The sequence below is a fragment of the Dendrobates tinctorius genome, unplaced genomic scaffold (assembly GCF_039654945.1).
Source record: "Dendrobates tinctorius isolate UK_male_01 unplaced genomic scaffold, ASM3965494v1 ptg000086l, whole genome shotgun sequence".
NCBI lineage: Eukaryota > Metazoa > Chordata > Amphibia > Anura > Dendrobatidae > Dendrobates > Dendrobates tinctorius.
In genome coordinates this window covers 28518717-28543808 of record NW_027361754.1, presented here as the reverse complement: position 1 = coordinate 28543808, position 25092 = coordinate 28518717, and the positions used below count along the sequence as shown (strand labels likewise).

At 46.3% G+C, this 25092-nt stretch overlaps 1 protein-coding gene across 4 annotated transcripts in view; it reads right to left on the bottom strand.

The window, feature by feature from the left end:
- Positions 1-25092, bottom strand: part of CEP164 (centrosomal protein 164) — a 153111-nt gene that overhangs the window by 85155 nt on the left and 42864 nt on the right. For all 4 annotated transcript variants that reach the window (XM_073585239.1, XM_073585236.1, XM_073585238.1 and 1 more), the window contains exons 5-9: positions 16139-16303; positions 15443-15577; positions 14797-14868; positions 12696-12758; positions 11825-11902 (exon numbers count right to left, since the gene is read on the bottom strand). In XM_073585239.1, the coding sequence (XP_073441340.1) occupies positions 11825-11902; positions 12696-12758; positions 14797-14868; positions 15443-15577; positions 16139-16303 (513 nt within the window). The remainder of the gene's footprint in view (positions 1-11824; positions 11903-12695; positions 12759-14796; positions 14869-15442; positions 15578-16138; positions 16304-25092) is intronic.

Sequence of the window (25092 nt, the reverse complement as noted above, 5' to 3'; positions counted from 1 at the left end):
GTAGCAGACACACCATCATCATACAGTGCCATTAGTGTTCCTTATACCCGTTTGTAGTCCTACAGGAATAAGCACACTAATTCCTAATTACTTTCTTGCCGTTCTGAATCCATCGATAGAGATGAAGAAGGCAGGGTGTAAGGGACGTCCCCGCGGCGGCCGCGGAAGAGGTGCATCAGCAGCTAGACATGGTGCACATCCAGAGCAAGCAGCAGGCCCAAGTCACTCAGCACCTTCTTTCACCCGGCAGCAGTCATTTATGCGCAGCTTGTTAGGAGCGCAGGGCCATAGGCTGATAAGAGAGGATCAAGTAGAAACCGTTGTTGGTTGGATGGCAGCTGAGGAATCCACCTCAATGAGTGCAGCATCCTCCCAGGACCTCTCCACCACATCGGGTCAGGCCACTGAAGAGCAGCACCCATCTGCTTCTTCACCGCCCACTAAATTGCCCAGACATTCAGAGGGCCAGGAGCCAACCTTAATCCTCTTCTCAGAATCTGTTGGCTTGGAATCTGTGTGCCTGCCAGACAGCACTCCTGCAGCTGAAGAAGAGGTAGTGTGCACAGATGCGCAACCACTGTGTGCGTCTGAGGAAGAAGTGGAGGGTGGGCCAGTGCCCACAGTGACCAGACCCCAGTCAGCAGATGATGATGAAACTCAGCTGCCAGTTTCTGCTGACGAAAGTGTATTGGATGACGAGGTCCTTGACCCTTCATGGCATGCTGAGGGGCAGCAAGCAAGTGGGGATAGCTCAGAGGAAGAGCTTGCAGGTGTGGCGCAGCGTGGCCGTCCACGTGGAAGAGGAAGAGGGAAAAATTGGTTGTCGGCTCCCTCAACTTCAGCACCCGTTAGGAGCAGGGCTCTTTTAAAGAGCACAAGGGGTGCGCCCAAGAGTTGGGGTGCATGGGCCTTTTTCAACCAAGTTGAAGATGACGTTACAGTAGTCAGATGCAAGCTTTGTCGACAAACTGTGCGGAGAGGGAAGAACGTCAGCAACCTTAATACCACCAATATGTTGACGCATGTCAGGAAGAGGCACCCTGTGGAGTGGCAGCATCACACCCAAGATAATTCGCCACCTGCAGCTGGTCCCCCCCACCTTCCACCTCTTCAGCCACAGCGGCCACCTCTTACTCCAGCTCGCAAACAGCTGCTCCCGCTTCCTCGCCAGAATGCCAGGGTGCATCTGCAGGCAGTGTTGTACGGCGGAACACTGTCTGTACTTCGTCAGCATCAGCATCCCAATCGCTGGCATCCTCACACTCCCAATCCAGTGTGCAGCCATCTGTCACACCGGTGTGGGAGAAAAGGCGCCCGTACTCACCCACGAGCACAGGGCATGAATTCTCACATTACCAAACTGCTTGCAGTGGAAATGCTACCATTCTGGCTGGTGAGTAAGCCAGCCTTTATCGATATGTTGGGGTTTGCAATCCCACAATACAGCGTTCTCAGCCGCTTCTACTTCAGCAGGCAAGCCGTCCCCACCCTGCAACAGCATGTGGAGCGTAAAATTAAGCATGCGCTACAAAATCCAGTTAGTAGCAAGGTCCACCTGACCATCGACGCGTGGACCAGTCAGCATGGCCAGGGATGCTACATTTCCATCACCGCCCATTGGGTAAATGTAGTTAAGCCTGGAACTGAAGTAGACAGTGCAAGTGCGCGGGTCTTGCCAACTCCACGGATTGCAGGCCTCTCCTCCGTACAAATTGACTCCTCGTCAGACTCGCCTGCACCCAGACGTACCACAACAACCGATTTCAGCACTGCAACGGCCAAACATCATCAGGCTGTGTTGAAATTGGTTTATCTGGGTGATGTTAGCCACACCGCAACCGAGCTGTGGAACACGCTCAAGGAACAGAGTGACATGTGGCTTGCGCAGCTCAACCTCCAGCCAGGTATGGTGGTGTGTGACAACGGTCGAAACCTGGTCGCGGCTCTGGGCCTAGGTGGTCTGATTCACATTCCATGCCTTGCCCATGTCATAAACTTGGTGGTGCAGAGTTTCCATAGTGCAAGAAAAAAAAAAAAAAGAAAAAAAAAGTGTTCAGCTCACCCTTTGTACTTCCATGTTGCTTTCAAGCACGGGCCACAGCTCTGTCAGGCAGTAGACAAAATATGGAAAAGACGGTCCAGCTCAAAAGGGTAAAATCCAAAATATTTTATTTATATATCCATAAAATAGGTATACAAAATACAAAAAATGCATATACCCAACCAGAAAACCGGAGGGAAGGTTGAGGAGACACTGTACGTGTTTTGAACGAAAAGTTCTTAAACTCAGTATAGCTCCAAGGGAAGGGGTGTGAGAATATAACTAGTACACACAGGTGGCACTAATTAACATGTGATGAAATGGACAAAAAAAAGTGCTGTAGGTAAGCACTAGAGTGGGGCTATTATTCTTAGGCTAAGTGCACACGTTGCAGAAAATTTCTGCACAAAAACCTGAATCCCTTCCCAGAAACCGCACCTATTTTTCCGCGGCGATTTTTGCGCAGTTTTGATGCGTTTTTTACCGCAGCGGTTTCTAAACGCATGGGAGAAGCCAAAACCGCGGAAAAATCCGCAAAATTAATGAGCATGCTGCGTTTTTTACCGCAATGCGTTTTTTTCGAGGTAAAAAATGCATCAATGTGCACAAAAAGTGCAAAATGCATAGAAATGACTGTGCACCTTATTTTTAGCGGTTTTATAGCGGTTTTATAGTGAAAACCGCGGTAAAAACCGCTAAAAAAACGCTGTGTGTGAACACAGCCTTAGACCTAGAGTTAGATCCAGAGTCAGATCTGTTTCCTTCATTAGACAAAGATGCAACATGTAGGTCCCACCATCAGAAAATTAAAGGAACGTGTCCGAGAACACATCTATGATGTTATTAACCCTACGGTGCGCAGCATATCTAATGCTACCAAACACTTTATTATGTCACACAATAGAGATTTGTCGTTTTTCAATGTTTTTGCTATTGAACAGGTAAAGAGACACATTCGTGGAGGAAATAGAGAAAAAAACAACTACGGGATAAAGAGGCCTTATGGATTCTTCTTCTAGATGCATATGTTCCCACTGGATTGAATTTACGGAAAGAACTCATGTTGCATTATTGATTGTGTTTGTTTTATTTGGTGGTTTTAAATGTGCATCACATGTTAATTAGTGCCACCTGTGTGTACTAGTTATATTCTCACACCCCTTCCCTTGGAGCTATACTGAGTAAACGCGTACAGTGTCTCCTCAACCTTCCCTCCAGTTTTCCGGTCGGGTATATGCATTTTTTGTATACCTATTTTATGGATATCTAAATAAAATATTTTGGATTTTACCCTTTTGAGCTGGACCGTCTTTTCCAGAGTTTCCTTAGGACCTGTAGACTGTGAGCCCTGGCGGGCAGGGTCCCCTCTCCTTATGTACTTGTGTGTCCCTTGTCTTATGCATGTTTATTATACTTGTCTATATTTCCCCTTTTAACATGTAAAGCGTCATGGAATAAATGGCGCTATATAAATGCATAATAATAATAATAACAACTATCCTGACCTTGAGGAGCTGCTGCACACAGGCAGATACGAGTGCTCTCATTTGCGGCGTTCAAGCATGGCTGCATCGCGCCTTTCAGCCATGCAGCGCAGATTGGGCCTGCCCGAGCACCACATCATTGTTGACCTCCCACCAGGTGGAATTCGACTTTCGACTGGTCCACGCCCCCGCCGTACATCATTCCGGCTCAGTTTGCTGTTATCCGTGGTGTCGGCAGTGTAGGAGCCCCCTACGTGGACTCCGGGACCTGGCGCTCAAGGCTGGTCTCGACAGTGCCAGTAGGCCCTACTCCTCCCCTGCTGCGACTGCGGAGTGAAGAAGACTGTGTCCGGGTTGCGGGGGCAAATGTGGCTCTTGCACCTTCTGCCGAGAAGACATTACTCCGGTAGAAGACCCAAGACAGGAAGACAGATGCAGAAGACCCAAGACAGGAAGACAGATGCAGAAGACCCAAGACAGGAAGACAGTTGCAGAAGACCCAAGACAAGAAGACAGATGGAGATGTCCCCGGACTCCTGTCTTTTTGCTCTTGAACTTGCGTCTTTGTGGGGTTTTTTGGGGCTTCTCGGCAGTGCTTTTGGCTTATGTCACTACTACATTGTGGTATCCGGGCTACAGTAATGTCAGCTGTTGCCAAGTGCAGCCACTGGCACTTTTACCTTCTGCTGCTTATCTGGGTTCCAGTAACGTCAGCTGGTTCTCAGTAGAGTCAATGGTTTAGGTCCCTCCTTTGTGGTATCAGAGTTTCAGTAACGTCTGCTGGTCCTTGGTAGTGCATTCTGGCACAGGTACCTCCTGCTTAGTTAACGTGTTCCGCTAACGTCAGCTGGTGCCCGTTAGTTCCATTGGCTCTTATGCTGATTTCTGCTGCCTATACGGGTTCGAGACTCACCAGCAGGTTCTCTCAAGTTCCTGTGCCTACTGTTACTTCTGTGTATTTCCTCTGGGTTTGGGACATTCTGCAACCAGCCAATAGCAGGATAACCATAGACAGAGGTTTAGGAAGCAGTAGGAGCAGATGTACATGAACCAAAAGCAGAATATCAATATGCAGAATTACTGAATAACAGTAATATAATCAGCAGAAGAAGACTAAGCATGGTTTAAAGGGAGTATATCCATTTCTCCACGTGGTGCTCCTGGAAACTCCCTGCAAAGCAAATTGAGCTGAACGCGGACACATGTCAGTCAAAGGGCATATTGACACCACCACCGGCAGTTTTAATTTAATAATGTAAAATCACTAACCCTAACCATCCCTAACCCTTAACCCTTACCACTAACCCTAACCCTTACCCTAACCATAACCCTACTAATCCTAACCCTACTAACCCTAACCCCTAACCCTACTAACCATAACCCCTAACCATAACTAACCCTAACCCTTACCATACTAACCCTAACCATCACCCTAACTCCTAACCCTACTAACCCTAACCCTACCCCAACTAATCCTAACCCAAAGAAAAAACACAGCTGTTAAGAAGATGGCGACCAGTTTTCCTGCTACAGCTTTCGCTCTGTGTATTTTTCTAGAGATTTTTTTGCTCCTCTGCAAACTCCTTCCCCATTATCCTGAGGTGTTTCCCCTCCATGTTATCCATTATATAGCACTGTAGTGGTCATTTTGTAATTCCGATTTTGTTCTCCCATTGACTTGCATTGATATCGGAAATCGGAAATTCCGATATCCGATATTTTCCAATATCGGAAATCGGAATTCCGATACGATATTGGGCAATATCGCTCATCCCTAGTCCTCAAAATTGCGAGTCCTGAATACAATGACAAACAAGTCACTTAAATCTGATGAGACTAGTGTACTTACTTCGAAAATCCATGTCAGAATAGATGCATAATTTATTTTTTTCTTTAACTCAATCTCTGCCTATCTAGCCAAAGTGACAGCTCCTCAGTGCCCCCCTCCCTGCCAAATCACCACCCACCACCTAGCCAGACTGCCAGCTCCTCAGTGTCCCTCCTCCTTGCTGAACATCCACCCACTTAATCAGACTGACAGCTCTTTAGTGTCCCTCCTCCTCCCTGCTGAATCCCTACCCAACTAGCCAGACTGACAGTTCCTCAGTATCTCTCCTCGCTGCTGAATCTCCACCTACTTACCTAGACTAACAGCCCATCAGTGTCCCTCCTCCCAGCTGAATCTCCACCTTCTTACCCAGACTGACAGCTCCTCAGTGTCCCTCCTCACTACTGAATCTCCACCTACTTACCCAGACTGACAGCTCCTCAATGTCCCTCTTCCCTGCGGAGATCTCACACTACTCAGAACAAACTGCAGCTGTCAATCAGCCTGGGCAGAGACTTAATACACTTGAATTCATGAGTTCCTTTTCTCTCTAGCTGGGTTCCTAAAATGCTCATTTTAATTACCAGGTTACACAGTCATTCTGGCATGGATTTTCAAAGTACACCAGCCTCATCAGGTCTAGGATTTTATCCCTTTGCAAAGATCGAAAGAAGTATCAAATACACGACAAATCTGCATGTCATGCCGCAGAAAAATCCACAAATTTGCATGTGTGAACGTGCCCTAAATCAGAGGTGTTGCTAGCAATGCTATTAATGGTGGCGCAGTGCACCGCTATCCTCCAAACCATCGGATCTTACTGAAGCACGCAGCTGTAATTAATGTCTTGGCTGGTTCTACCTGACTAATATTTTTTCAGTCCTTTAATAAGCAGTGTGCCCCTTCTGTTCTAGCCGCACGAGCTAAGTGATCACAGGTCAGGTAATGCTATACACACGGGTGGCTGTATCTGCTGGAGCCGTCATCCAGCTGAGCCCTGGAACAAAAACTGCGGAGCAGATGAAAATCCAAATGTAACGTGTATACAGCTCCTCCTGCTGACTACGTGCTTGCATTACACAAACTAAAATGTATATATAAAAAATTAAAGAGACCACTGCCAAATTTTCAGTTTGTCTGACTTTTCTCTTTATAGGTATATTTTTGAGTAAAATGTAAATTGCTCTTTTATGCGGTAAACTACTGACAACATGTCTTCGAATTTCCAAGCACTAAATTTTGTATTTATTTTCAGAAAATGAGAAATGGTCAAAAGAACAAAAAAATGCAGTGCTTGCAGACCTCAAATAATGCTAAGAAAACAAGTTCATAATCATTTAGAAACAACAATACTAATGTTTTAACTCGGGAAGAGTTCAGAAATCAATATTTTGTGGAATAATCATGATTTTTAATCACAGCTTTCATGCATCTTGGCATGCTTTCCACCAGTCTTTCACACTGCTTTTGGGTGACTAAATGCCACTCCTGGTACAAAAATGTAAGCAGTTCTTCTTTGTTTGATGGCTTGTGACTATCCATCTTCCTCTTGATTACATTCCAGAGGTTTTAAATGGGGATCAGGTCTGGAGATTGGGCTGGCCATGACAGGGATTTGATGTGGTGGTCCTTCATCCACACAATGATTGACCTAGCTGTGTGGCATGGCGCATTGTCCTGCTGGAAAAAACAGTCCTCAGAGTTGGGGAACATTGCCTGAGAAGAGGGAATTAACTGTTTTTCCAGGATAACCTTGTATGCGGCTTGATTCATACGTCCTTCACAAAGATAAACCTGCCCAATTCCAGCCTTGCTGAAGCATCCCCAGATCATCACCGATCCTCCACCAAATTTCACAGTGGGTGCAAGACACTGTGGCTTTTACGCCTCTCCATGTCTCCGGCTAACCATTAGATGACCAGGTGTTGGGCAAAGCTGAAAATCAGACTCATCAGAGAAGATTACCTTACTCCAGTCCTCTATGGCCCAATCCATATGGTCTTTGGCAAACTTCAGACTCACTCTTCTTTGCTTCTCATTGATGAAAGGCTTTTACCTACCTTTACATGACTTGAGCCCTGCCTCTAGGAGCCTGTTACGAACTGCTCTTGCCATGCACTTCACCCCAGCTGCCATTTGCCATTCCTTTTGTAGATCACTTGATATCATACTGCGATTGCCGAGTGACATTCGAATAAGATGACGGTAATCCCGGTCAGTGGAGAGTCGTTTTGTTGTCCCCAATGTCTGCTGCTTGACCTTTTTGTAATGGACTGCAGTCTTACAAACTTTAAGGATGGAGGCAACATGACGCTCACTGTATCCCTCTGCTAGTAAAGCCAAAATTAAGCCCTTCTTTTCCTCACTCAAGACTTTTCTTTTCAGCTCCTTTGGCATGGTTAAAATTTATTTTTTCATTCCAATTATTTTTGGGCTATTACTAGCACTTCTTATCGCATTATCTCCTTTTAAGCTATGTCTCTTATTGGTCAATTTTAATTCCAAGGTTTTTTTTGGTTTTTTTTTTTTTTTTACAATTCTGACTTCTTTTTTCTCTTTTTTGATGCTTTTACCAAGCAGGTAAACATTAGACTAATGAGGATATCTGCAAGAATTATTTTTCTGAGAAGAAAAAATCAGTCCTGGGTCTTCCAAAGAGAAAAGCATCCTGGGACAATAAATGTGTGGGGGCTCACTCACAATTTTGCTTAAAACAGTGATGGTACCTACTGATGTTGAGAAGGCTGAACTTTTAAATTCCTATTTCGCATCTGTTTTCTCTCAGAAAGGAAATGTAACACCAACTGTTATTCACTGTCCTATTAAGGGAATAGAAGAATCCAGGATATCTATAAACAGAAAGATAGTGAGGAAACACTTAGCTAACCTAAATGAATTCAAGTCTCCAGGTCCAGATGAATTACACCCCAGAGTACTGAAGGAGATAGCAGAAGAAATTTCTGAACCACTCTCCATAATCTTTGAAAATTCTTGGAGAACAGGAGAAGTGCCAGAAGACTGGAGAAGAGCAAATGTTGTTCCTATCTTCAAAAAGGGGAAGAAGGTGGACCCAGGCAACTATAGGCCGGTGAGTCTGACTTCTATACCAGGAAAGATCTTTGAACAAATTATTAAACAACATGTAAGTCAATACCTGGATAAGAATGAAGTGATCAAACAGAGTCAGCATGGGTTTGTAACTAATAAGTCATGTCAGACTAACTTAATTTCCTTCTATGACGGTATCACTGATTGGGTGGATCAAGGAAATGCTGTAGATATAGTATATCTTGACTTCAGCAAAGCATTTGACAAAGTCTCTCATACAATCCTTATTGAAAAAATGACTAAGTATGGAATGGACAAGGCAACTGTTAGATGGATTCATAGCTGGCTTAGTGATCGGACCCAAAGAGTGGTCGTAAATGGCTGCACATCCAGTTGGAAGAATGTCTCAAGTGGGGTACCACAGGGCTCTGTCCTGGGCCCTGTATTGTTCAACATCTTTATCAATGATTTAGATGAAGGAATTGAGGGTAAACTGATTAAATTTGCTGATGACACAAAGCTAGGAGGGATAGCTAATACTAGAGAAGAGAGAGAGAGGATTCAAAAAGATTTAAATAAACTGGAGAAGTGGGCAGTAACTAACAGAATGGTTTTTAACAGGGAGAAATGCAAAGTACTACATCTGGGCAATAAAAATGAAAAAAGCATATATAGAATGGGAGGAATAGGGCTAAGTGACAGCACATGTGAAAAAGACTTGGGTATACTAATAGATCACAGACTGAATATGAGTCAACAGTGTGATGCAGCAGCAAAAAAGGCAAATGCAGTTCTAGGATGTATTAACAGAAGCATACAGTCTAGATCACGTGAAGTCATTATTTCCCTCTACTCCTCTTTGGTCAGACCTCATCTGGAATATTGTGTCCAGTTTTGGGCACCACATTTTAAAAAAGACATCAACAAACTGGAGCAAGTTCAGAAAAGAGCGACCAGAATGGTGACCGGTCTGCAAACCCTGTCTTATGAGGAAAGGTTGCAGGATTTGGGAATGTTTAGTTTGCAAAAGAGAAGACTGAGAGGAGACTTAATTGCTGTCTACAAATATCTAAAGGGCTGTCACATTGTAGAAGGATCAACTTTATTCTCATTTGCACAAGGAAAGACTAGAAGCAATGGGATGAAACTGAATGGGAGGAGACACAGATTAGATATTAGAAAAAACTTTTTGACAGTTAGAGTGATCAATGAGTGGAACAGGCTGCCACGAGAAGTGGTGAGTTCTCCTTCAATGGAAGTCTTCAAACAGAGGCTGGACAGACATCTGACTGGGATGATTTAGCGAATCCTGCTTTGAGCAGGGGGTTGGACCAGATGGCCCAGGAGGTCCCTTCCAACTCTACGATTCTATGATTCTATGATTCACACTATAGGAACGGTGAGAAGCGCAAATAGGGTCTGATCCGACAAACAGGTTACAAAAGGTATTAAAATTCTACTCACCTGATATAGGAGAGGTATAGGGCATGAAATTATCAGTCAGCTGCCGCACATCCACAGGTCAGACCAGTGACCGCCGAAACATATAGTTTAATGGAACCTTTTTTTATGGATTTCGTGCATTGCTTGACATGAAACACAATTACTCGTGCATTAACAGATCGATGTTTTATTCATATTCCCAACGCGTTTCGAAGTACAAATCACTTCTTCCTCAGGGGATGATATACAGGCGAAAACAGCGTTTCTTGCAAGTTAAATACACTTGACATTTGAAAAAAACTGGCGCCAATAGTCACATGTTTTTGGATAATGCGCTGGGAATATGAATAAAAGATCGATCTGTTAATGCATGAGTAATTGTGTGCCATGTCAAGCAGCGCACGAAATTCATAAAAAGTTCCATTAAACTATAAGTGATGGTATCTAAACATCCTCCAAAAGCAACTTCTCCCATCATCCAGGAGCATTTTGGTAATGAACAATGCTTTTTGCGGTATGATGGAGACCATGTGACAAGGCAAAAGTGGTAACTAAGTGGCCCAGTGAACGGAACTGCAAAACTTTAGGTCCATGACCAGGAAACTCGCCAGATCTCATCACATTAAGAACCTGGTGTCAATTCTCAAAAAGCAACACAGAAGTTGTGATAAACCCAAGCACTTATGAGACAAGAACGGGTAGCCATCATTCAGGATTTGTCCCAGAAGCCAATAACTAGATGTCGGGGCGTAGGGCAGAAGTCGTGAAAAATAAGTGGCAGAGATGGAAACATTAAGGCTTTGTATAAACTTGTATTTGTCAAAAAAAAGTTTAAAAACTTGTGAAATGTTTACACTTCAGTAACTATAGAAACATCTTCCTAACAGATCTAAAGCAGCAAATTGAAAACCAAAATTCATACCAAGTATCAAAACTTTTGGCCATGACTTGAACAGTTTCCAGGGGGCTGCATTGGCAAGGTGGGGATACGCGAGCTCTTCTTCTTGTTATCTCCCACCTTCCCTTACCACTGGCAAGGTGGGGATACAGGAGCTCTTCTTCATGTTATCACCTACCATCCTTTACCAGTCAAGGAGAATCTGTGCCTTTTCATCGCCAAGTTTTATGTGTGGGGGAAAGGGTGATTTTTATTTTATTTTGCACTTAAAAAGATGCAGCATATCTCAAGGCTCCATATTCAATTTCAGTTAGAGCAGAGAACTACCTGATGTATATGGGGGGCATCTAGACATTCCTCCTTCAGACAATGTCAAAAGAAAGAAAGACCAGCAAACATGGAGTTTCATGCCCAATCCTTTTTTGCTTCAGGTAAGATAACCCACTGCCGCCAGAGGAGTTCTCTTCTGTCTCCCAATTGAAAGCCCATGCACACTTGGCTATGGCGAGTGCTCATGTCTATGATGGAGTCGAGAGAGTTAGCCATCAGCTGTACAGCCATTTAACCGACTGCGATCTTATGAGCTGATGGGCAGCTTTAGCCCCTTGAGACTAATCAGACCATTTGCTGACTTGCAGAGATTATTAGTTCTGGTGAATATATGATGAAATATTCATGTAGACACACATATGGTGTGTATGAACTCTGACGGACAACAATATAATGTGTATGGAGGCCTCCCGCCTCTCCCCGACATCATCTGTTCATAAGGATTTGGCAAGTCCGATTTCAGACTGCCAATCTTTTAGTTTTCAGTGACATAAGCCAATGAGTCTAAAAACAGCTCTCTCATAGAGGACACAGGAGTGTCTGGCAGAACGAGCGCTCCTGAGTATCGGGGAGTCAGAAGAGATAGCAGCCGAATGATCGGTTATCTCAGGTGTGTGGGGACACTTTGATAAAACATGGGTGGGGGTATAATATTTTATTGTTCAATAATTCAGGTTTGGTTTTCTAAAAAGTGTGAAAATCTTTCTTTCAGAGGAAGTATCAGCATTGCACTATATTTAAAGGTGTCTTACTTTTAGGCTGAAAGGTTCAGGAGACAGTGCACTGATGTCTAGAACTTTATCAAGTGATCGACCGCCAAATCCAAAGTCCTGTAAAGAAAAAAAATAATAATAGAAAATAAGAAAATGTGATAAAGTAAATGTGAGCGGCTGATATATTCCTAATTCTGTCCCATCTGTCAACACTCCGACCTCTGAGAATCCCGCCAATCCAGAAAATAAAAAAGGCTGTGGAACCGATCTCGTCATAACTTTCCTCTGCACAGGGGCGACTGCTGCAGGGTGGCTCTAATCACCCTGCATAGCTGTGCAGGGGGCAACCGTAAGGGTACGTGCACACGCTGCAGAATGATCTGCGGATTTGGCAGCGCGGATTTTGTAAAATCCGCAGGTAAATCTGCAGGTCAAAAGACCTGCGGTTTTACCTGCGCATTAGCCTGCGGTTTTGCCCTGCGGTTTATCATCTCTACAATGGAGGAGATGATAAACCGCAGCGGAATCCGCAGAAAGAATGAACATGTCAATTCTTTCTGCGGTTTAGAAACCGCAGCAAATCCGCACCGTCTGCACTGCGGTTTTTGATATCCATAGGATATTATGGTACTGTACACCGCAGCAAAAACTGCGGATCCACAGCGTGTGCACACAGCCTAAAGGGTACAACAGGGTTGAAGCCCCTTCATTCTCAGGTTCAGAGGTCGGATCCCCAGCGATCATATGATTGCACATCATTTACTGAGATGGTCTCTACTATCTGCAGTCACCCAATTGGTAAGTAGCGATGGAACCTGGAAGTAGAGACCAGTGGGTTTGGGTAAGACCCCATCCCCAGTATACAGAATGATAGTAATTTCCTTTATAGTAAATTCCTTTATAGGCTTACCATAGTATCCAGCCCGTTACTTGGCTTGGGAAGATCCTTCACGTCATCACTGGGTTCAGATTCCTGCAGTAAAAAAAGAGAATGTGGATTTTACACGGTCTATTTACTGAACTCTGCTCATTCCAGGCTTAGGAGTCCAATAGGCGGGTCTACAATGTGATTGACATCTCACCCTGTATGAGAATACACGCAGATAGGTTGCAGTGAGTAAGCGTAAGAAGAGATGTTGTGATTAACCTTAAATGAGTGTTTTCTACTTTGATCGCTCAAATAATGACCAGGAACGTTCTTATGTTAGTTTGTTTGGATCAATCCCTGCATGTGCTTCACCTGTCCAACAGCCGCGAGGCATGCTGCTGCGGGGACTTGAATATATTTGTTGAGCATGTCGAAGACTCTCGGGTAACACATGAGCATCCTCAGATAACACTTTATCCCAGCACGTTTGCTCATCACTAATGACGACCTATCACATCCCATAATCACGGGTGGTGGTGTAAAAGAATAATATCTTTTCTCCCCTTTCCACCCAGTCCATTTAGCTCTAAACTGCTTGGATCAGAGTTCTCTCAAATCCTGACATTTCCAAACGTGTGCAACCCACGGCTTGCAACTATTGAGTATGGAATGCTAGCCAACCATTTAACCAAAAATAAAGCATAAATGTTAAAAGGAATTGTAGGAATATCCTTTACCCATGGGACAAAAGATGACTAACTGATCCCAAGAATGGAGCAGAGGTGGGCATGCTCGCAGGGATCCACTGTTCTCAGAGTCTGAGAGGTTGAACCCCAAGAGATCAATAGGTTATAACTTATGTATTTCAAACAGATTGTGTTTCCAGAAGACAGCCGATGTCTATTAGTCATATTTGAGCGTGTGGTTATCCTAGGGGCCCCCTTTATTAGACAGAACAAAAATCAGACGTGTAAGCGCAGAAGTTTGCTTCAGAATGGCCACCATCCAACATTACACCGTATGGCTATAAGTAGCTTCTCCTGGCATTCAGCACAATTTATGGCTATAAGTCAAGATGGGGAATTTTCTTTCTTTTTGCCCTTTTGTTCAGACGGGATGAGGACATTTGACTTTGAGCAGCTTCTCTACTACTTGTATATCATAAATACTGGCCATTTTCTTTGAGAAGACCACCCCCTTAGAAGACCATCTGAGCGGCAATGGATGACTTTTGCAATACACACTTAGGATTATACTTACACACGAGCAATGGTCTACCCTCTACAACCACTACTAAACAGAATAGCTACTAATATAGTCTATTACGGAAGCCATGTACTGGGGGAGAAGGATATTTCTTACATCCTGGGCATCGTGTTCCAGGATACGATCCCCGGTACTGGAGCCTGGCTCTCCGGCTAAGGAGGCAGCAGAGATTTCTTCCTTAGCGTCACTTTCAAAGGAGTTTGGTGCAAGCTTTTCAGCTGGAGACATACTGTGCTCCTTTCGTATATCAGACCCTTCGCGTGATTCAGCCTGTGCTTTGACAAAACTGGTGTCCCGGACTGCCGGTGATGACTGAGCGGTGGAATGGGAAGTAGGATGCCCAGTCGGACTCTCCTTTAAAGCCGTCTAAAAAGAGCATTAGTGGGAACATCAATGTGCAATGGTAGTGTTGCACTCGATCACCATTCAGCAATCTGTAGTCACGTAGGGCAACTGCAGAAATTTGTCTACAGCCCAGAAAACCCTTTAAAAGCCATTTTGCTAAGTCTAATCAACCCAAACGATAATACATCTAGTGAGAAAGAAGGAAAGGCTGCACTCGGAGAAGGCTACAGGTGAGTGAGGAGGGATCACACACATGCAGGGTGTCCATGACATCACTGAAGCACAATGTCATATGCCCAGGGCACCTCTCTTTGGCTCTCCTCTTCATCCTCGGATTTCCCAAGATTCTGCAGCTCTGGCTCAGAGCCGTCATCTGTACCGCTTGCTGCAATGGACTCATCTCTCCGCTCACTCTCCTGGATGACACACACAAATGGAACTTCCACTTCCAATATGACGAGCCGGTTGTATTGATCTCACCCGTCCGTAACTTCCCAGGCTCATTGCTTTAGTGTGAATTACAGCTGCTTACCTCATATTCAAAGCCTAGAGAGCCAATGTCCATGTGAAGGTTCTTGAGCAGACGAGCTGATCCTCGTGGACTCTGAAACAAGCCATTCATGTGATAGGAAACTAAGTTACAAAAGTTAACATTGAGATTCGGTTTCATGAGGTTTTATGCAAGAATGGGAAATCATAGGGTCTTTTCAAAATGTGTCCTTAAAGGGATTGTCCACTTTTGTATTTAATTTTAACAGATGTGGTTTTGTGGCACTTTCTAATATATAAGTATTGCAGGTTCTCCTCCTGTACTTGTTATGCTGCCATCATCACAAACTGCACAGCGCTCCTGTCCACAAAATGGCCAGCGATAGAGGAGCGTGTGATCAGACCAGCCCAGCTTAAAAGAAACGTACGTGGGAAATAGATTTTTCAATTGGAGGAAGCTGACGGACAGGTCTGGCCACCTTCTCCGTTAACAATGGCCATTTAGCAGAGATGAGCTGCAGTACCCAAGAGCGGCCGCTACGAATTATTCAGCTCCATTCATCATTTATTTTCAGATGCAGCAGGACCTAAAGCAGCTGATCGGTGTCGGACTCCCCCAACGATCTGATAGTGAAAACCTTTACTAAGGATGGTCCACATGAATGTCTTTAATCGACCATGTTTACTACCTGATCTTCACTATCCAGATCCCCTTCCTCATCTTCCTCATCCAGACCTGGCAATGTGAGGCTCACTCTCTCTTCTGGCTGCTTTATGGAGTTGTTGATATAAGTTGCATTTTTCTGTAGCAGTGTAGCAGAGACCTGATAAAAAAAAAAAACATGAATATGTACATTGGAAAAAAATCCTGTAAGTTCACCTTCTCAACATAAAAAATTGGCTCAAATCGCAAAGCAATTGTGAAAGCACGCAACTTTGCCATTTACCTCCTATAATAAGTCATGACCATTCTCAATAATAGAAGGGGTTTTTATTATTTACTCCTCATCTTCTAAGTTACGGGCCACCTCTGCAGGCTAACAAATTTTGACTGTTCTATGCGAGGTTCACACAATTTTCAAGCTCTTTTTATAGAGTTTTTAAGCACTGCTTCGGATCACTGAATCCGAAGCACTGGATCCATACCCTGCCACTCCGGTATGGTAACGTGTGCCAGAACCAGAAGTTACGACACCCTGTCCATTCAGATTGTCTGCAGGGTCAGGTAACAGTTATTATAGAATTGCCTATGAATCTTTCCATAAAACCAGGCACATGGAAGTACTATAAGGGTGCAATATTACTAGATCTGATGAAAGCAGATCAAGAAAGCAACCGGCATCTGATAAATTACCAAAATATGTAAGACAAACGTCACAACTTACTCCAGACGTGCCGCCCAATAGGTTGTCGAATCCTCCAGAGCTTCCGGCACTGCTGGTCAGAGATCCCCGAACTCCACCACTGCCTCCTGCAGATTCCCCCACTGCACGTAAAGGGGCCAGACTGCCGAGATGTCCCTGAACAGGTCCAAGAGGCATCCCTAGAGACTATTGATAAAAGCACACACGTAACAGATACAACAGAGAATACACTGTATGCAGAATTATTAGGCAAATGAGTATTTTGATCACATCATCCTTTTTACACATGTTGTCCTACTGCAAGCTGTATAGGCTTGAAAGTCAACTGCCAATTATGTAAATCAGGTGATTTACATCTCTGTAATGAGGAGGAGTGTGGTCTAATGACAACACCCTATATAAGGTGTGCTTAATTATTAGGCAACTTCCTTTCCTTTGGCAAAATGGGTCAGAAGAAAGATTTGACGGACTCTGAAAAGTCAAAAATTGTGAGATGTCTTGCAGAGGGATGCAGCTGTATTGAAATTGCCAAACTTTTGAAGCGTGATCACCCAACAATCAAGCATTTCATGGCAAATAGCCAACAGGGTCGCAAGAAGCGTGTTGATAAACAAAGGCGCAAAATAACTGCCTATGAATTGAGGAAAATCAAGCGTCAAGCTGCCAATATGCCATTTGCCACCAGTTTTGCCATATTTCAGAGCTACAACGTTATTGGAGTATCAAAAAGCTCAAGGTGTGCCATACTCAGGGACATGGCCAAGGTAAGGAAGGCTGAAAAACGACCACAAACAAGAAACATAAGATAAAACGTCAAGACTGGGCCAAGAAATATCTTAAGACTGATTTTTCTAAGGTTTTATGGACTGATGAAATGAGAGTGACTCTTGATGGGCCAGATGGATGGGCCCAAGGTTGGATCAGTAAAGGACAGAAAGCTCCACTCTGATTCAGACGCCAGCAAGGTGGAGGTGAGGTACTGGTATGGGCTGGTATCATCAAAGATGAACTTGTGGGACCTTTTCGGGTTGAGGATGGAGTGAAGCTCAACTCCCAGACCTACTGCCAGTTTCTGGAAGACACCTTCTTCAAGCAGTGGTACAGGAAGAAGTCGGTATCGTTCAAGAAAAACATGATTTTCATGCAGGACAATGCTCCATCAAATGCATCCAAATACTCCACAGCGTGGCTGGTCAGTAAAGGTCTAAAAGAAGAAAAAATAATGACATGGCCCCCTTGTTCACCTGATCTGAACCCCATAGAGAACCTGTGGTCCCTCATAAAATGTGAGATCTACAGGGAGGGAAAACAGTACACCTCTCGGAACAGTGTCTGGGAGGCTGTGGTGGCTGCGGCACGCAATGTTGATCGCAAACAGATCAAGCAACTGACAGAATCTATGGATGGAAGGCTTTTGAGTGTCATCATAAAGAAAGGTGGCTATATTGGTCACTGATTTTTTTGTTTTTGAATGTCAGAAATGTTTATTTCTAAATTTTGTGTTGCTATATTGGTTTACCTGGTGAAAATAAACAAGTGAGATGGGTATATATTTGGTTTTTATTAGGTTGCCTAATAATTCTGCACAGTAATAGTTACCTGAAAAAACAGATATCCTCCTAAGATAGCCAAATCTAAAAAAAAAACCACTCCAACTTCCAAAAATATTAAGCTTTGATATTTATGAGTCCTTTGGGTTGATTGAGAACATAGTTGTTGTTCAATAATAAAAAGAATCCGCTGAAATACAACTTGCCTAATAATTCTGCACGCAGTGTATTCTCCAGAAACAACTCAGAATAACCAAAATCACTATCTAAAGCAAACTGTGGTCTCATGGCTCATTTCAGACAACTCATCTGATAGATAATGTGCTAAACAGACAATATGAAAATCATTGTTTTATACATGATTTTGTCTTACCCCCGAAAAGTCACCCCAAAGTGCCAGCCACTCCCTGTGTCTCTCCATATAATCTCTGTCTCTAGAAGCAGAGATGCTGAGACAAGTGGCGGTGGGGTATTAACACTACACAGGGAGAAGGGGTGGGTCTTTGCCCCCCCTACAGGAAGTAGGGGCAGGTCTTTTCCCCCCTACAGGAAGTGGGGGAGCGGCTCTTTGTCAGTCTACAAGTGGGGGTGTTCCCTGTCTCTGCACTAAATTGGGGCCTGTCTTTTCTCTCTTCAGGAAGCGGGGGGGGGGGGGGGTCATGGTCTCTCTCCTGTCTGTTTAACTGCACACAGGTAAAACTGAGAGGTACAGAACAGATGTCTGGCACTCTGGGAATCCTTGTGTGAGACCTCTACAAGCTGCACGAAATAACAGGAGTGTTTCTGGATATTCATATTTCTGTTATACCACCACTGACGATCTCACATAGATAATGGTTGTATCCTGGGAGCCAAAAAAGAAGATTTTTGTGTACTCACCGTAAAATCTCTCTTAGCCTTTAATTGGGGGACACAGAACCGTGGGTGTTATGCTGCTGTCCACTAGGAGGCGACACTATGCATAATCTGAAAAAGATTAACTTTGGCTCCTCCTCTGCAGTATACACCCCTGGACGGCGTCAGCCTTCTCCAGTTTTGTGCAAAAGCATTAGGAGGAATTTACCAGAAACATAACCATGCCTGTAAAAAAAAGGCTACTATAAACAGGCTCAAACAACAATATGAGAACCCAACCGTAACAACGGCCCGCAAGGGCAACAGGGTGGGAGCTGTGTCCCCCAATTAAAGGCTAAGAGAAAGAGATTTTACGGTGATTACACAAAAATCTTCTTTACTCTGTCGCCTTATTGGGGGACACAGAACCGTGGGACGTCCAAAAGCAGTCCCTGGGTGGGAAGCAGTGGACGAATATTGTGCTGACAGTCCTCTAGACTTGGGGTACTGCTGCCTGCAGGACCCGTCTACCCAGGCTCACATCCGCTGAGGACTGGGTATGCACTCTGTAGTGTTTTGTAAATGTGTGCAGGCTAGTCCAAGTGGCTGCCTTACACACTTGATGTGCTGAGGCTTGATGCCGAATGGCCCAAGAGGCCCCTACCGCCCGCGTAGAGTGTGCCGTGATACCGGCCGGAAGGGGAGAATAGTTGAGGCGGTAAGCCTCCTGAATGGTGGACTTAATCCACCTAGCAAGGGTGGCTTTGGAAGCCGGTAGGCCCTTGCGAACGCCTTCTGGAAGAAGGAAAAGTGAATCAGACTTCCGGAAGGGAACAGTCCTAGACACGTAAATACGCAATGCCCTGACAAGGTCAAGCGTATGCAGAGCCTTCTCTACCCTATGAACGGGAGCCGGGCAAAGAGACGGTAGTGATATTTCCTCATTGAGGAGGAAGCTGGACACGACCTTCGGAAGGAAGGATGGTACTGTACGGAGAACCACCTTGTCCTGGTGAAAAACCAGGAAGGGTTGTCTGCAGGAAAGAGCTGAAAGTTCAGACACCCTGCGTAGCGAGGTGATTGCCACCAGGAAAACCACTTTCTGTGATAGAAAGCGGAGTGAGACCACCCTAAGGGGTTCAAAAGGAGGTGACTGTAGTGCTGTCAAGACCAGGTTGAGGTCCCACGTCTCCAACGGACGTTTGTAGGGGGGAACCAATCGGGAAACCCCTTGGAGAAAAGTCTTCACTTGCGGCTTGTTAGCAATACGCCTCTGAAAGAGCACTGAGAGCGCTGACACCTGGCTCTTCAGCGAGCCCAGGGATAGCCCGGCGTCCAGGCCTGACTGAAGGAAACTGAGGACCTTTGGAAGAGAATAGGGAAGTGGAATCTGCCCACGAGAGTCGCACCATGTGAAGAAAATCTTCCAGGTACGATAGTAAATCCTGGCTGAAGTTGGCTTTCGAGCCCTGATCATGGTTTTAACAACGTCCGGTGAAAAACCTGCTTGGGTCAAAACCCAGGTCTCAATGGCCACGCCGTCAAATTGAGAGCCCCTGAGTTCTGGTGGAAGAACGGGCCTTGTGACAGGAGGTCGGGACGTGTGGGGAGACGCCAGAGAGCGTCTGCTGTGAGTTGCACGACGTCGGCGTACCATGTACGCCTGGGCCAGTCTGGAGCGATCAGAATGGTGGGAACACCCTCTTGTTTGATCTTCCTCAGGACTCTGGAGATCAGGGGGAGGGGTGGAAAAATGTACAGAAGCTGGAACTGGGTCCAGTCCTGAACCAGGGCATCTGCTCCGAGCGACCGCGGATCGCGCGTCCTCGCCATGAAATTGGGAACCTTGGCATTGAGATGGGATGCCATCAGATCCACGTCCGGGGTCCCCCAACGATGACAGATCTGACAGAAGACTTCGGGATGGAGAGACCATTCCTTGTCGGCCGAGATAGTCGGCTTCCCAGTTGTCCACACCCGGAATGTGGACCGCGGAGAGCACGGACCTTGCAGCCTCCGCCCATTGTAGGATATGCGTTACTTCGGTCATCGACTGGATGCTGCGGGTGCCGCCTTGATGGTTCACGTATGCCACTGCCGTGGCATTGTCCGACTGTGTTTGCTGATAACCGGAACTCCCTGTCGAGGGAGAACGGATTCCTGTCCCAGGACTTGAGGATGGCCAGTTGAAGGGGTCTGAGGTGAAACTGGGCAAATGGTACCGCCTCCATTGCTGCTGCCATCCTGCCAAGTACTCTCATGGCATACCGGAGATCTGGTGAACTTGCGGAGGAGTGTGTGAACTCCCAGACGGAGAGCCAGTGCCTTGTCCCTGGGGAGGATCACCAGACCCTTGGAGGTGTCGAATAGCATCCCCAGGAAGGTCAGAGACTGACTCGGGGTAGTCGAGGACTTCTGTAAATTGACTAACCATCCCAGGCGCCTCAGAGTGTCAATCGTGATCGAGACGTTGACCTCGCAGTCCTTGAGGGTGGGGGCCTTGATGAGAAGGTCGTCCAGGTATGGAACGACTACTATGCCTCTGGAGTGCAGAACGTGCATGGTAGCTGCCATGACCTTTGTAAATGTTCTGGGAGCCGTGGCGAGACCGAACGGGAGGGTCACAAACAGGGAATGATCTTGGTTGATTGCGAATCTGAGAAACCTCTGATGGGCGGGAGCAATCGGTATATGCATGTCCTGTATGTCCTGTATGTCTATGGAGGCAAGATATTCTCCTTTTCCATAGATGCAACAATTGACCGCAGGGATTCCATGCGGAAGTGACGAACTCGAACATACTTGTTGAGTTGCTTGAGGTCTAGTATGGATCGGACGCTGCCTCCCTTCTTGGGCACCACGAACAGGTTGGAGTAGAACCCTTGGAAGCGCTCTTCTGCTGGGACTGGCACTATGACTCCTGCTCGCAGGAGGGAAGAAACCGCTTGACGGAAGGCCTGAGCTTTGAGCGGGGATTTTGGAGGGACAGAGGGAAAAAACCTGTGCGGTGGGCTGGTAGTAAACTCGATTTTGTATCCTGAAGACACTATTTCCTTGACCCACTTGTCTTCTGTAATAGGCAGCCAGACCTGCTGAAAGAGTAGCAGTCGTCCGCCTACAAGTGGGGTGTCTTCCAGAGGGCATGAGTCAGGATGAGGGAAAAGTCTGAGGTTTTCCTCCTTTAGGTTTTGCCTGGCTTGCCTTTGATTGCCAGTTCCTGTCCGGCCTCTGTGCCGCACGTGTGTTGTCCCTGCGGGGGGAACGATTACGGTTTTGTGCTGGGCGTGAGACGGACCAGCCTGAAGAATTCCGAAAGGATCGGAAACGAGATTGATTATGCCTTTTAAACGTGCGTTTTGGTCTTAGTTGAGGGAGGGAAGTACTTTTGCCCCCGGTAGCATTGGATATCATTGTATCCAGCTTTTCACCGAAAAGACGGCCACTGAAGTACGGGAGATTTGTTAGGGACTTTTTTTGAGGCCGCATCCGCTTTCCTTTCTCTTAGCCAGAGAATACGCCGGATTGTGATGGCGTTTGATGCTATTCCCGCTATTCCTCTTGCAGAGTCCAACGCTGCATGGACCATGTCATCTGCCACCACTGCAATTTGCACTGCCTGGTCCGCCAGCTGAGGATTTGAGGCTTGAAGGCCCTTTTGCAAGAGATCAGCCCAGGCCATGATGGCCTTGGCTGCCCAAACTGAAGCAAATGCGGGAGCCAGAGAGGCACCTGCCGCTTCAAAGATTGAACGAGCCATGCGTTCAACCTGCCTGTCTGCTGTGTCCTTGAGGGTTGAACTGTCCGGCAGCGAGAGAAGCGTTTGTGCTGCCAGCCTAGAGACTGGAGGGTCCACTTCAGGCGGATCTGTCCAATCCTTGGTGTCTTTCTGTGGAAAGGGGTATTTTGCTTCCAAATACTTGCGATTGGCGAATTTTTTCTCAGGCTGCGAAAAATGTTTAGAAAGGATTTTTTGAAATTCCGGGTGATTAGGGAAGACCTTCGATGGTTTCTGAACACTTTCAAAGGAAATCTTGTGTTCTGGTGCTTCCGGGGTTGGATCTGAAATGTCCAGCACCCGAAGGATGGAAGAGACGATATCCTCAACTATCGCAGTATTGCTAGGGGGACAAGGGAGCAAAGCGTTCTCTGTTTCGTTATCTGAATTGGAGTCACATATGCCCTCTGAGTCCTGCGCATCGCTAAGGAGCTCCCTAGCGGGCGAACTAGAGCGGAGGTTTCCCTGGTCTGGGATCGTTGTGGAGATCTGCATTGTCCTTCTCTATCAGGGGACGGCCTCGGCGACCTGAGGGCCACTGTGTCTTTCCCTGGAGGGGGAAGACCTATTGCTATGTGAGGACGCAGATGAACGCGACCTGTGGGTCCGCTTACGCCTCGAACTGTCGGAGGCGCCCTGATCATGAGACCGGACGTCCCTTTGCTGGGTAACGTTCGTAGCCGAGACATGACCCTGCAGAGCCTGCAGTAATGTGGAGGTCAGGTTATCTATAGACTGTGCCAGACTGCGACATCTGAGTCGCCCATTCCGGCGCTGTAGCGGTCACAGAAGCGTTGGTAGGGGCTTCTTGGGGTTCTGATCCTGTTTTTTGGGTACAATCCCGGCAGTGCGGGTACGTGCTGCCGCTGGGGAGAGTAGCCTTGCAGGCTGTGCAGACTGCATAAAAGCAGTCTTGCCTGGTTCTTTTCCTTGAGCCTGACATAGTACCTAGGCTGATAAGTGGAGGCCCTACAGGGGTATCTACGCAGAGGAAAGGAGTAGGAGAGCGCTATATGGTATAGGAATTCACAGCTGAGTACCAAGGACCCAGCTGTGATCTTACCCCACCGGTGCTCCCCCTTAGGTCCAGCGCAGATAAGTCACACGTCCTGTGCCCCCCGGAGACTGCTGTGCTTCGTTCTTCCAGGTGCAGCAAGATGGCCACCGGATTCTGAGGTGGAGAGGGAAGGGGATGGAGAGCTGGAAAAGGGCGCGCTGGGCAATGTAAAAGCGCGCCCCTCCTGCCTCGATCCGACCCTTCTATGACACTGCAGTGTCATTTTCGTCATCCGGGGGGCGGGCCGGGGGGCGGGAATGGGGCGGCGACTTCGGCTAGGCCGAAGCCGCGGCCTAAATTTGAGGTCTCCTGCCCAGCAGGGCTCCAGGACGGCGCGGTCGTCCGCGGGGGGGGGGGGGGGTCGGATTTAAACCAGACCCCCCCAGAATGAAAGGATGGCGGTGGGGCCATATATGTGACTGGGGCCCTGTGGAGGGTCCCTTGGGGCGCCATTGCTGCAGAGACCAGGGCGCAGGGAGCTCGGTCTTTGATAAGTGCCGTGCCTCGCTGCACCTCCTCCGGTCCCAAAAGGAGCCCACAGGTGGACTGGGGTCCCTGGTGCCTGGTACAGGCCCTACCTGCGGTGTCTCAACCTAATACCCCCAGAGGGTCACCGTCAGGGGGCTTCATCGTCGCCTCGACCCAGAGCCGGACGGAACTGAGGAAGGAGGGGGTCTCGACCTCGACCAGTACCCGAGGGACTGGTGAGGGAGCGACATGGGGAAGAGCCACCTCGACCTCAACCGGGTACCCCTAATAGGGGACCGAGGAGGGAGCCATGCCGGAAGTCTCGCTGGAGACCCTCTTTTCTTCATCTGTAGTCCTTTGGAAAAAAATCCAGGAAAAAAGACGGAGTAAAAAATCTTAGGTGTGCCTCCTGCGACACTAAGCAAAAACTGGAGAAGGCTGACGCCGTCCAGGGGTGTATACTGCAGAGGAGCCAAAGTTAATCTTTTTCAGATTATGCATAGTGTCGCCTCCTAGTGGACAGCTGCATAACACTCACGGTTCTGTGTCCCCCAATAAGGCGAGAGAGTAAATCTCATATAATCAAACTGTCAGCACATTCTAGAATACAGTATATATATATATACACACACACACACTGTATATTATATATATATATATATATATATATATATATATATATATATATAAAGCTCAATGTGTGTGTGTGTGTGTGTGTGTGTGTGTGTGTATGTTTGTATGTATGTACAGGGGTTGGACAAAATAATGGAAACACCTAACGTTTTGGCATCATAATCTTCAAACATGTTATAAACATGCAAACCGTGACATATGGTAATGTTTTGTAGTTGATTATTTGTGTTTTGTGATATCTGTATGTAAATTAACTGTTTGTTTTGCAGAATTGTAAGAACATTGATGAGAACCTGATACCAATGGAAGACCTCTCGGATTTTCAAAGAGGCCAAATTGTTGGTGCTCGTATGGCAGGCGCTAGTGTAACAGAAAGTGCATGAATGCTTGGCGTGTCCAGAGGTACTGTCTAAAAGTAATGACTGCATTTGAAAGAAAAGGAAAAACGTCCGCAGCAAAGCACAGGTCCAGCCGAAAGTCGAAGTTGACTGAGAAAGACTGTCGGACTCTAAAGCGAATTGTGAGAGAGGATTGCAAGACCACGGCTCTGAAAATCACTGCTGAGCTCAATGAACACCTACATAACCCAGTTTCCATGAAAACTGTTCGTCGGGAGCTGCACAAATCTGGATTCCACAGAAGAGCTGCAATTCGAAAA